Consider the following 12,541-nt stretch of genomic DNA (forward strand, 5'->3'; position numbering starts at 1 on the left):
TTCCAGCCTCTATTCCCCCCCCACCCCCCCGCAACTTGACCAAGGGGGTTTCAAGCTGTTCTTCTTTGGAGCCGATGTCAGCCTTCAAGGAGGTGTATTGCTCCTTCATATACAGAGCTACACCTCCACCTTCTTTCCCTACTTGGTCTCTTCTATACAGGGCATAGCCTTTTATGGCTATGCTCCAATCATGTGAGGAGTCCCACCAGGTCTCTGTAATCCCTACTAGGTCATACTAGATCATAAAGGCCACCGGAGAGCAGGAGAGCTAGTTCCTCCTGCTTGTTCCCCACGCTCCTGGCATTAGTGTACAGGCACCTGAGTCCTCTTACTGAGGCCCTCAACTTCCTGTCACACTGAAGGAGAACTATTCCCTCAGGTTCCAGAAGAGTGTCCCTCCTGGTGTTCCTAACTATGGAGCTTCCTTGTATGTCCCCGGGCATGCTCCAGTCAGTGTTTCCCCATCCCCCAGCAATCTTAGTTTAAAGCCCTATCAAGAAGATCGGCCATCCTGGCCGAGAACAGAGACTTACCTCTCCATGTGAGGTGGATGCCATCTCTTCCCAGGAGTCCTCTCTCCCTGAAGTGCACATTGTTGTCAAGGAAACCAAAGCCCTCTTGGTGGCACCATCATCGGAGACGTCAGTTTACTTCTTCGATGCATCCTTCCCTCCTAGGACTGTGGCCTGCAACAGGGAGCACAAACTACATGAGGAAAAGGAAAAGACTACCTGAGACCCTGACCCCTTGAGCCCAACTCCCAGAGCCCTGTAGTCACTTATGACCCAGTCTGGATTACTCCTGCCCATGTTATTTGTTGCCACATGGATGAGGAACATGGGGTAGTAGTTGGTGGGCTGGACAAGCCTGGCAATCCTCTCCGCAACTTCTCAGATATGAGCCCCAGGGAGGCAGCAGACCTCGTGGGCTAGGGGATCCAAATGGCAGATGGGTCCCTCAGTGCCCCAAAGGATGGAGTCCCCCACCACCACCACCTTGAACCTCCTCCTGGGGGTGGCAGCATGGTTCTTACCTTCCTTCTTCTCCAGTGACACCATCAGAGTTTCCTCATGCATGGGGAGGGGAGTGTACCTGTTGTTCAGGGCCAGGGGAGAAGCAGCCATGGCCCTGCATTTCCTGGAGTGTGTAGTGACTGTCTTCCAGGTAGCTCCAGGTGGGTCTTTGTGGACAACCTCCTTACTGGCCACCATCTCTGCACATCTCTTCTTCCTTCTGGAGAAGGCCCTGGCAGTAGCCATCGATGAAGTCTTTGTGGGCCCTGTTGATGTACCTTCTCCTCAACCTCCCTCATCCGGCCCTCCAGAGACTCCACTAGGGAGCACACCCCACAAGTGGGGGTGGCCCTATGCCCAGCTGCCAGCAGCCATACCAAGTAGCCCCTCCCAGGGGCTCCACCTGGGTGAGGGGTAGGGCCATGGGCTGTGCTTGGGTGGGAATCTCAGTGGTGCCAGGATGCCTGCGGCCACAATGAATCCCCACCATGGTTGAGAGCGAGTTTACGCCCCTGCCTGGTCCAAACAGCTCCTCTTCAGGCCTCTGGCCTCAGGCTTCTCACCCGGACTGGCCCTCTGGTCACCTTTTGTGTGCAGTCCACTCAAACTCCCACACAAACTGCTGCGCCCAAGTAGAGCCATGCCTGTTTGTATGCTCTGTTCGTACAGCTCTTGTTGTGGGGCTCCCTGGAGGGCTCAGCTATGTAGGGACCCGGGAGGAAAGGCGTGTTCCTCTCCCGGGCTCCTCTCAGCCAGCATGTCCAGCCCAGCATGGCCCCACACACATGCACACACCCACACACACTCTCTCATGAAGCACCCTCTGAGCACCCCGGCCTGCACTCACACACTCTCATCTGGCCCTGGTACATGTACCTCCTGGATCCACACTGAGGGATCTGTGGAGTCTGGGTCCAGGTCTTTGGCTCCCAGGGGCACAATGGGCCTTACCCCATGTGTCTTCGGGAGCAGGACCAGCTGAAAGTAACTTACAGTAACTTACATTGAGGCATCCATGGTGAGGGAGAGAGTGCAGGGTGGAGCCATGGACGGCTCAGCCAAGGGGGCGAGGAAGTGGGGTGGCTCCCGCTGCTGCATGCACCCTTGGGAAAAGCATGGGGGGCATGTGTGTGGGGTGAAGGTGGACTGCCTGCTATGCAGTTGGAGCCAGGGCTGCACTCAGGGCAGGTGGCAGCACTGGGAAGAGAGGCTATGGGGAGGCTACAGAGAATTTTAGAGTGGCTGTAGCTCCCCCATAGGCCTCCCTCCTAGCACCACTACTGCCCAGCTCAAGCACAGCCTTGGCCTGGCCCCACTGCTGGGAAGAGACTGGCACAACCCCTAGCCCTGAGCCCACAGCAGGCGGTCTGCCCGAGCCTCCTGCACAAATTTGGAGGGCATATGCCCCCCCATCTCCCCTGAGGTACACACAGTGGTGGGAGCCGCCTCCCCTCCGCCCCAGCTGAGCAGTGCCTGTCCCTACCCCGGCCCCAGTCTCTTCTCACTGCAGGGGGCTCGATATGCCCCCCCACCTCTTCTCTCCTCTATGTCCCTTCCCCCAACAAACTTACTAGCTGGAAACTGTTCTCCAAGCTGCTGGGCTGCATATTGGCAATTGGATCAGTATCAGCCAATAGGGCTGGTTAATAATTGGTCATCAGTATCAACCCAAAAAATCTTTTATCAGTGCACCCCTATGATTCTGGTTCAACCTCTAGTTCAACCTCTGGTCTCTGATCCTGGTTAACCCATGGCTTACTCTATCTCTGGCTCCAGCTTTTGACCCCAGCCTATCATGACTTCAGCTATAGCTCCCAGTTCCAGTTCTGGCAATGGATCCTTCCATCCCCCCTCCTGGGAAACCAACTTGGACTGCGCCTGTTCTTCAGGTGCCTAACCAGTAGGCCAGACCACTCATGCCCCAGTCCCTAACAAAATAAAACTCTTTTGTAGCTATTTTTTCATTATTTACATCTAAATGTTAGTCTCTCTCCCTCTCTGAGCCAAAATTCAGAGCCAGCTGCTTTAGCCAGAGCTTTAAATGGCCAATATTCATGCATGTGAAAGTTGTAAATGCACAAATGTAGGCTCAGTTTAAGAAGGGTAGAAAAACCAAGGATATTAGTGAATTATAGAAAGTCATAGCTGAAAGAGTCATGCAGTTATAGAATTGGAAGTGATTTCAGGGGTCATCTGGTCCTCCCCCCTGTACAAAATTTGATGTTTCTATTCTATCCCGGACAAATGTGTATCCAGCCTATTTGTGAACACCTCCAATGCAGAAGAATCTACAGCTTATTTGGGGAGTCCCCTGGCATGGCCATATTAATTATGAATGGATTCTAGTATTTGGATGCAGGAGAAGGAACTACAAGGGCTGCATTTTTAGCAATTTTTTCCGTTATTTGAAGAAATGAATTGAAACCAGGCTCTAGTTTTCTTTCTTTCTCTATTCAAAACAAGATGGCCAGCAGAGTTGATTAAGTATGATGAACAGAATATGTGGGTCCTTCCAAAAAAGGTGTAATATTCATCTCTGGATCAAGCTGGAAGGAATTTGACTTTTAGAGTAACAGTGCCTCCCTAACATTTTCCTGGGTCAGAACAAATTCTATGCTGCCACTATTCTTCAGCAATTTCTAGAACATTATTTTTTAAAATTTTTGGCTAAGTTATTAAACTGGATGATACAAGAAATAGGGTATTTATTGGGAAATTATTCTTACTCAAAATAGTATTTATTTTATCTTGCTTCCAAATCCAAAATTTTTACTGTATTACATGTTCTTATACTGATGACATATAATTTAACTGTAGATATTGTCAGATGGAGAGTCAATTTAAACATTGGGATAAGAGATACTTGGGTCATTTGATACTCAGTGGTAATGCTACCTCTTTTTTCTGTTGCCTGTCCTTCCTCAAAAAGTTATACCATCCATGGCAGGGTTTTTCAACCTTTTTGGATCAGTGTACCTCAGGCACCCGGACATGGAGCAGTGTACCCCTGGCTGACAGATGCAGAGCGGGGGGGAGGGGTGGCACGTGGCTGGACATGCAGTGGGTGGGATGGGGTGCGCAGCCAGACACAGAGTGGAGTGGGGTGTGGTGAACGGCTGAGTGCGGAGTGGCAGCTGCTGCCTGAGAGCTTCCCCCGTGTCCAGCCAGGTAGGCAGTGTCTGTGTGGCAGCGCAGGATAGTGTGTGGCAGCACTTCATCCCTGCCCACTCATGTGTACCTCCTAGGGCAGGGGCAGGCATTTATTTTGTGTGGGGGACTGCTTACTGAGTTTTGGCAAGCCATTGAGGGCTGCATGACAGGCAGCCAGGGGCAGATAAATATTAATTTTCTAAATTTTTAGGGGCCGCATGGGCCAGATAGAATGGCCTAACAGGCCGCATATGCCCCATGGGCCACATTTTGCCCACCCCTGTCTCAGGGCCTTCTCAAGTATGCCAGGGGGTACGTGTACCCCCCAGTTGACAACCCCTGATCCCCTGATTGTCTCAGTTATCCCAATTAGATCACACTGCTATGATTGTACTAGGGTTTCTCATTCTTTCTGCTTTTTCTTTATGCTTCTCATTAACTTATAAACTTCTTAAACTAGGCGTGTCCCAAGATTTGGCCCATGAAACTCCATCATCTGGCCCCTGGTTCTTCCTCTGGGTCTGAATTGACACACATGCTGCCTGGTGTGCACTAAACTGGCTGTGCACACAGGGCCCAGCCAGACTGGGATCCATGCGGCATGCAGTTCCCCCTCCCCCCTCCCCACTCCCTGACTTCCGGTAGCGCTGCACACGGTGCTCACTCCAGTTGGTCTGGGATCCATGCTGCACATGGCACCCACAGGCTTTGGATCCGGCATGCAGTCCAGAGAGATGGGAGAAGAGGGTGCCATGGGCCAGATCTGGCCCATGGACCAACCCCGTGCCACTCCTTTAATCCACAGGACCAAAGAAGTATGACATCCCCGTCTCTAGCTGATTTGTTTATTATCTTGCTAATTTACCTCAGAGAACACTGTTGAGGCTCCCTATATTGTCTCCTCTTTCTTGGTCTTTATCTGGATCACCTTACCTCTTTAGTTCTCTATTGGCTTTTGTCTCTGTCCTCCATTGAACCTAGTTTAAAGCCTTCCTTTGTAAGTTAGCTAGCATGTATATGAAGACACTCTTCCCCAACTTCATCAGGTGGACTCCATCTACTGCCACCATTCCTTCTTCTTGGAATACCACCCCATAGTAAAAAACACCAAGACCATGATGGCAATTGTTTCACATGGTATGTTTACAGAATAAGGAAGACATGTTTAGTTTTAGTTTACTTTCAGTTAATGTTTTTTAAATTTTCTTTACAACCAAAATGTCTACAATATATATTTTTTTAATGAACAGTCATCTTCTAATGGACAATTCTGCTGCAGGGAATAGATTCTGTAGTGAATATTACAGTTGCTGGTCCTTGTGTATATTTTCTTGTCCTTTATTTAAGTGAATTGCTAAGCAACTGATCATCTGCATTTTAAAAATTGAGTCTAGTTTTTATGAATAGGACAGTGTAGTAGGGCACCTTTGGCGCCTGCCACTTTAAGAGGCTTGAGCAGGATGTAGCTGGCAGGTGTGCTTAAGCCCAATTAGACAGTCACATGACCACAGTGGGGCCACCAGATTGGAGGAGGGCTGGGCAGCCTCAGTATAAGCCCAGACCCTAGGTGCAGAGCTGGCAGTTACACCTAGGGAACCAGAACAGCAACATCTTTCAGCCTGCAGTCTGTACCTCCCCAAACACCTGAAGGTCAGGATAGGAGCTATAGGGATGGAGGAGGTTCCTGGACCTGGGTCGCGACCTGAAAGTACACCCTGCTGGGGTTGGATGGTGTGGTAGGTCTGCCTGTGGTGGGGCAGTCTCCAGAAAATACCACACCCGTACCTCCCTAGTGAAAGGTGAGTATGGGGTACCAGAAAGCCTCAGCCCCAATTGCCTTGTGGATACCTCATGGAAGGGAAAATCTAGGGGAGCACACCCTGTCAGAAAAACACAGGGCCCAGGCCCATTGAATGGGGCTTCAGGTTCAGTCCAGGCACGTTGACAGACAGCTGAGGCCCAATGGGCATAAGGCCAAGGAGCCCAGAGAGGGGCTAGAGGCTTAGTTCAGCCCAGTGAGGGAGAGAGAGCCGGAGTAGGGTCTGCGCAGCCCTGAAGACCTGCACATAGGCTGATGGGAAGTAGTGGCAGCCGGAGGCCATATAGAGTAGCGTCTTTAGGGGCCTGAAGGGCTGCGCGTAGGCCGACTGGAAGTAGAGGCTCCAGTGAGATGGCAGAGTAGAGGCCCCAGTCGGGGGCATGTGCCCAAGGTATGCTTGAGGATGCCTGAGGCCAAGTTGGGGGAGAGGCCGAGTATGGCCCAGCTAAGGAGCTAGGGGAGTTATAGTGGATATGAATGCTATCTGCGAGGTATGGGACACGGTGGAGGGATGGTTCACAGTATTACACCCTTGGTGTCAGGGCAATAAATGGGCAGCCTCCCACCTACAAACAACTAATTCCAACAAAGGCGTGGGAGGCAAGTCAAGTGGCTGACAATGAGACTGGCCTCTAGACAGCCCCCTGTCAGGATAGAAAATAGAGCCTGATTTTTTTCATTGTGTTCTCTGTAATTTTGACTATTTGTTTCAAGACTTGTATTTCTTTTATTTTAATTTTAAACGTACTTATTGTAAAGCAATATCATATGATCAAAGTTTGTTTTGTCTGCACAGATTCTGTGGTTTCTCAAATTCATAGAAACATTTTATGTTATTGAAGCATTATATTGTTACATTGTATTGTAAGGCAATGTAATTGTAAGTTTAGAAGACAAACTTTAATAATTATTTATTATCATTAAAGGAAACCTTGATCTGAAAAATAAAGAGGACCAGTTTGGGAGAACACCACTCATGTACTGTGTGCTGGCTGACAGAGTGGATTGTGCTGAGGCCTTGCTGAAGGCAGGAGCAGATGTTAATAAATCTGATCGTAGCCAGAGAACTGCTCTTCATCTTGCTGCACAAAAGGTAATTAAATACATTCTCATGTATCTGATGTTTGGCTAAATTTGCACCTGGCATTCATTTTAAGAAAATTTTATACTGAGGTAATAAGTAAATAATTTGCAGTATTTTGAAAGGGCTCTAGTATTTGTAGGCTAATAATTCTATACGTATTTGGAAAACCTTTCTAAGAATGTGGTTAGAGCTAAAGTGAACTTCTTCTTTTGTGCCATGCATTTTTAGTATAAACATACTGGGTGCTTGTAGACATGTGGAACGTCTGCTCGAAAGTGCTGTAATTACAGGGTGTTGGAGCAAACTCGATTAATTGAGTCTGCTGAAGCAAGTTAATTAGCATGTTCCAGCAACCTCAGCATCTCATATATTCAGTGTCCCCATGCTTCAAAATGGGGGTGAGAATGCTTTAACTAGAAGTCATTGTAATAGGGGGCCACCTCATGGCCAGTCAACTCATTGGTCCACCCACCTGTCTAGGTCAGTCCACCCACCTGGTTCACCTACCATGCCTTTGATATAACTGAAATGGATGTTTACAAGACAGGAGGCTAACCATTTAATGCCCAATACCAAGGGTGTAATACATGGCTCTGAACCTCCCCTTATACCATGTCTCATGGCTTGCAGATGGCATCACTGTATGGCTCCAGGCCCACTCTAGGCCCCACTATGTGTCTGCCTGACATTTGGAACCAACCTAGATACCTCCTACTCAGGCAGCCTAACCTCCACCCTCATTCTGGGTTTCAAAACTCCCTAGACCTCCTTACCTCTTGACATTGGCCCACCCTGGGACCTTTGGCCTCATAGGCCCTGGCCTTGCTTCTAGGCCAGACAGAACTCCAGGCCTCTAGCTTCTGGCCATTCCTCGTGGTGAGCGTCCTTACCCTTTGACTGTTCTGGTCCTGGCCCCAGCATAGACCAGTCGAGGTTTTTCTGGCTCGGTTTTGAGCATCTAGTCCTCTCTCCCATACAGTTCCACCTTCTTGGATCCCTCCAAACATAGTTCTCACTCCATGAGCTTGTGACCCACATAGTTACTCTTTGGAACCCTCCTGAGCCCACTGTTCACCCTACTGGACTGACCCACTCTCTGCCCCTTACTGGGCCTCTACTCTCGCCAGCCTATGTGCAATCCTTCAGGCCCCCCACGGACCCAACTCTACGTGGCATACAGCTTTCACTCCACCTACTGGGGTCTCACTAGGGCCACTACACCCCATGGGCCTCAAGCTCCACTCTGTGGGCCTTGGCCCTATGCTTTTCGGTTGGGGTGTGCTCCTCTAGCCTTCCCTCCCCTGCCCCCACATCACCCACAAGGTAGCAGGGGCTGAAGCTTTCCAGTGCCCCATATTCACCTTTCATTAGGGAGGCATTGGCGTACCATTTCCTGGAGTCTGCCCTGCCACAGGTAGCCCCAGCACACCATCCTCCCCAGTAGAGTTTAGTTTCAGGTCATGCCCCAGGACCAGGAACTGCCTCTATCTCCATAGTTCCTACCTTTAAGCTCCAGGTGTTCTGGGAGCAGCAGTTCTGGCCTGGCAATGTTATCCTCTGGCTCCCTCCAGCAACCGCCAGCTCATCTTTGAGGGCCTGAGTTTATACTGAGGCTGCTCAGCCCCATCCTCCAATCCAGGATCCCTCTAATGGTCATGTGACCACTTTTAAGTTGCCTGCCCAAGCCTCTTAAAGTGGTACGCACAAAGCAATTCTCTCCTTTTCAGTCATCAATTCAGCAAAGTTTTCACTCAAGTCTGGATAGTATAGTTGTCAATATTACTTAGAATATTGCCATTGATTTCAGTATTTCATTTCATAGACATTAGAGCTGGAAGGGACCTCAGAAGATCATCGAGTCCAGCCCCCTGCCCCAGGGGCAGGAAGTCAGCAGGGATCATAGGATCCCAGCAAGATAAACATCCAAACTCTCTTGAAGGCGTTCAAAGTAGGTGCTTGAACCATGTTTGGCAGCAGTCTATTCCAGACCTTGGGGGCTCTGACAGTAAAGAAGTTCTTCCTTATGTCCAGCCTGAACCGATCATGGCGGAGTTTGTGACCACTTGACTTTGTCATCCCTTGGGGCGCTCTGGTGAACGGAAATTCTCCCAGATCCTGCTGAGCACCCCGATAAACTTATAGGTGGCCACAGTAGATAAAGGACCATACCATAGTTAATTGTCAATGTCAATAGCAATTCTGAGAAGTTCTTAAAAGGTGAAGTACACAAGTAATGTCAGGGTTGGAAGGGAAGGGAAACTTCAGTACTTTCTTAGGAATTTCTTAGGAAGGTCTTTGTGAGTCTGTTGTTCCTTCTGCTTCCTGTTGCTTTTATATTTACTGGTTTACACTTTATTGGTAGTATTTCCAGCAATGAGGTTGTAAAAATATACAACAATAACATGTACTCTGGGCATTAATAGCTCAATATCTTGTAAGAATAAGAGGAGTCAAGGTAAGAGTCATCTGGCCAGTGAGCACAAATCAAGTGCAGTTGCACTGACTAGGTATACAGAGGACCTAGCAATTGTTACAAAGGGCGGCAATAGTATTCATGCTAATGGTATAAAAAACAGCTGATGAGATACAAAGCAAGCCAGCATTCTCTTTATATTTGTCTTTAATAAATATTATCTTAAATTTAGATTATATTTGAGAATTTAATTATACTTTAATCAGATTAACTGATACATGTGGTGTAAGTAATGTAGTATAACTAACCATTTACTTCATTTTTACCTTTTCATTAATTTCCAACATTTTATGCAGATGTGTGTGAATATACACAGACACATTTGTTTTAGAAAGGGCTACAGAGAATTCAACTGAAGTTTGTAGTGTGAATTGTTGCAGGGTCTGACTCCTTATGGAAGAATAATGTTTATGCTTGAAAAGATAAATGTTTTAACTAAGTTGTGCATGTGTAACTGGTTACCTCATTCAGTCCCTTACTGAATGTGGAGTCTGTGTTAATACATCTCAATGAAATACCAAATCAAAATGTTCATTTACTGAGTCAAATGACTTACAAGTTCCACTGGTGAAGAATGTGACCTAATATTCTGTAGATCTCTTACTTTTGTCTTTTATAATGAGTGGTAATGAAGCCTTAAAAGTCAATGCAAGGAGGACTGGCCTGCAGCAGAATCCAGGGCCCCTAGGCCTTGTTGGGGTCATTGCAGCAGGATGGCAAGCAGGGACTGATATAACTACAGTTGCCATTTTGCTTGTTGCCACCACTGTGGCAAGTGGCAATTTAGCCTGAGTGCCATTTATTCCACTGCTGACCTAATCATTCCCTATGCTGCAGCTAGCACCTGTGCGCCGAACAGAGCTGCTGCCAACAGATGCTGAAGCTGGAGCCACTATTGTCACATGCTCTGGGTCTGAGTGGCTAGTGCCACCACATGCCCAATGCTGGAATCAGAGCCACTTGCCCTGAGCTTGATCTAGTTCTTGAGGAGTCCCACAGTCCAGATCTGGCCTGGAGCATGAGTTGACTGTATAGACCAGGGGTCAGTAACCTATGGTCCATGGGCAAGATCCATTCTGTGGAGCCATTGGATTAAGACCAGAGAGGTTCTGGTCTTCATCTGCACAGCACTTTGGCTGGGTGGCAGGAAACTTCACTAGTGCCATTTCACCCTGTCTTGTTCCTCTGCCCCATTCCTTTGCACCTCAACTGCATCTCTATGGTGCCTGAGCCACCTGCTGCTGGATTTTTTTTACTGTTGATCTTGCAGCTTCTTTTTCTTGCATTAAATGCAACATTTATTCAGATCAAAGAAAAGGGTTATTATTAATACTACCTGAATATTACCTGAAGTTTACTAGCATAGTTTTGGGCTAACATATTACCTGAAGCTTACTAGCATACATAAAGTGAAGTGTTCCCTCTTTAACAACTTGTACTAAAATTTCTTTGTATTTGTTACCTTTCCAAATGACGTGAATTCAGTCTCATTCAATAGAGAAGTTAAATTGCTACTGTATATGCCTTTATGTGTTCAGTTTTAAGTAGCAATATGATTTTATAAGATTAACCTTAGTGCAAGAGAAACATTGAAAGAAAATAAAATCTGTTGGATAACCCATGAAATCTGGATTGTAGTGACAGGCATAATCATATTGAAAAAGTTAATTATTCTTTCAAATATCTGTTATTCTTGCACTGTTTTGCAGATATGCCAAAATATCTTGGCACTGTGGAAAGTACTGGTTTTCACAGATGAATACTTATCTTTGGCCAGTTAAATTGCAATTGAAATTTTTAGCCTTTTGCAGTATACTCCAGAACTAAAAAAGATAAAAGCATTATTTTCACAGACTGCGAGGGATCATATTTATTTCCTCTATTATTCTAATATTATTAAAGCAACAGTCTGTCTGTCTGCCTATCTGTCTGTCCATAACACTTTATTTGCACTCTGATTGGCTGACAGAAACAACCAGTCGAAGTGTGCAGACAGTGTTCAGACAGGAGGTGGCAGTGTGGCGGAGCACCACCATGATGGTGGGGATACAAGGGACAGAACAGGGGAGGGCAAGGCCAGCACAGCTGCCCTGCTCCCTGGACGTGCTCCCCTGCCCTGCTTCCTGGAGGTGGCAACGAAGCAGATGGAATAGGAGTGGGGGGTGAGGCCAGGCTCCTTGGAGGTGGCAGTGGTGGCGCAGGGGGGAGCAGGGTCAGGACACAACGGGGAGGGCGGAGCAAGGCCAGCAGTGCCCCCCTACTCCATGCACATGGCAAGTATGGAAGAGGGGGAGGTTTTTAAGACTTGGCTAGACAAAGTCTTGACTCGAATGATATAGTTGAGAATGGTCCTGCTTTGAGCAGGGGGTTGAACTAGATGACCTCCTGAGGTCCCTTCCAACCTGAATTTTCTATGATTCTAACATGATTATTTATCTAATAGTAGGCCATCCTCACTCCGCTCTTGATAAGTAAGGCTGCTGGTTGAAGACTGACAGATTAGAGAATGCAAAAGGAAACTGAATTCATTATTTTTCCATTTATCAAACATTTCTGAGTTGTTAAAAAAGTGATTGTCAGGCACTCCGGGGCTGCAGTATTTGCTCTGCCTGGCAGAAGCAGTGAGCCTGTCCTTCCCCTAGCCCCTAGGCCCAACCCTGCTCACAAAGCCTCTAGTGGCAGGTCACAGCTGTGCAGGTCAGGGACAGTCAGAGAAGGGTTTTTTATCTTTACATGTGACTACTCCACTAAACCAAACAAGACTAAGCCAATAAACATTTGTTCAGCTTACAACATAAGGTCTGACAAGGCCCTCACTCTTCATGCTTGATCTTTTGCAAAGGGAGCCCTACTGCTCCACTCCTCAGAGACTAGGCCCTAGGTTGAGCCCCACTGTTTCTCCTCTTGACTCATAGAATCATATAAGTAGGGTTGGAAGGGACCTTGTAGATCTTCAAGTCCGACCCCCTGCCTGGGCAGGAGAAAAACTGGGCTCAAATGAC

At 47.7% G+C, this 12,541-nt stretch overlaps 1 protein-coding gene across 3 annotated transcripts in view; it reads left to right on the top strand.

Annotated features, from left to right (window-relative positions):
* The window catches only part of INVS (inversin), a 220,282-nt gene that overhangs the window by 42,679 nt on the left and 165,062 nt on the right, over nucleotides 1-12,541 (top strand). For all 3 annotated transcript variants that reach the window (XM_019539887.1, XM_019539867.1, XM_019539876.1), the window contains one exon: nucleotides 6,909-7,075. In XM_019539887.1, coding sequence (XP_019395432.1) covers nucleotides 6,909-7,075 — 167 coding nt within the window. The remainder of the gene's footprint in view (nucleotides 1-6,908; nucleotides 7,076-12,541) is intronic.

Source organism: Crocodylus porosus, unplaced genomic scaffold, assembly GCF_001723895.1.
Source record: "Crocodylus porosus isolate Cpor-Errol unplaced genomic scaffold, CroPor_comp1, whole genome shotgun sequence".
Lineage (NCBI taxonomy): Eukaryota > Metazoa > Chordata > Crocodylia > Crocodylidae > Crocodylus > Crocodylus porosus.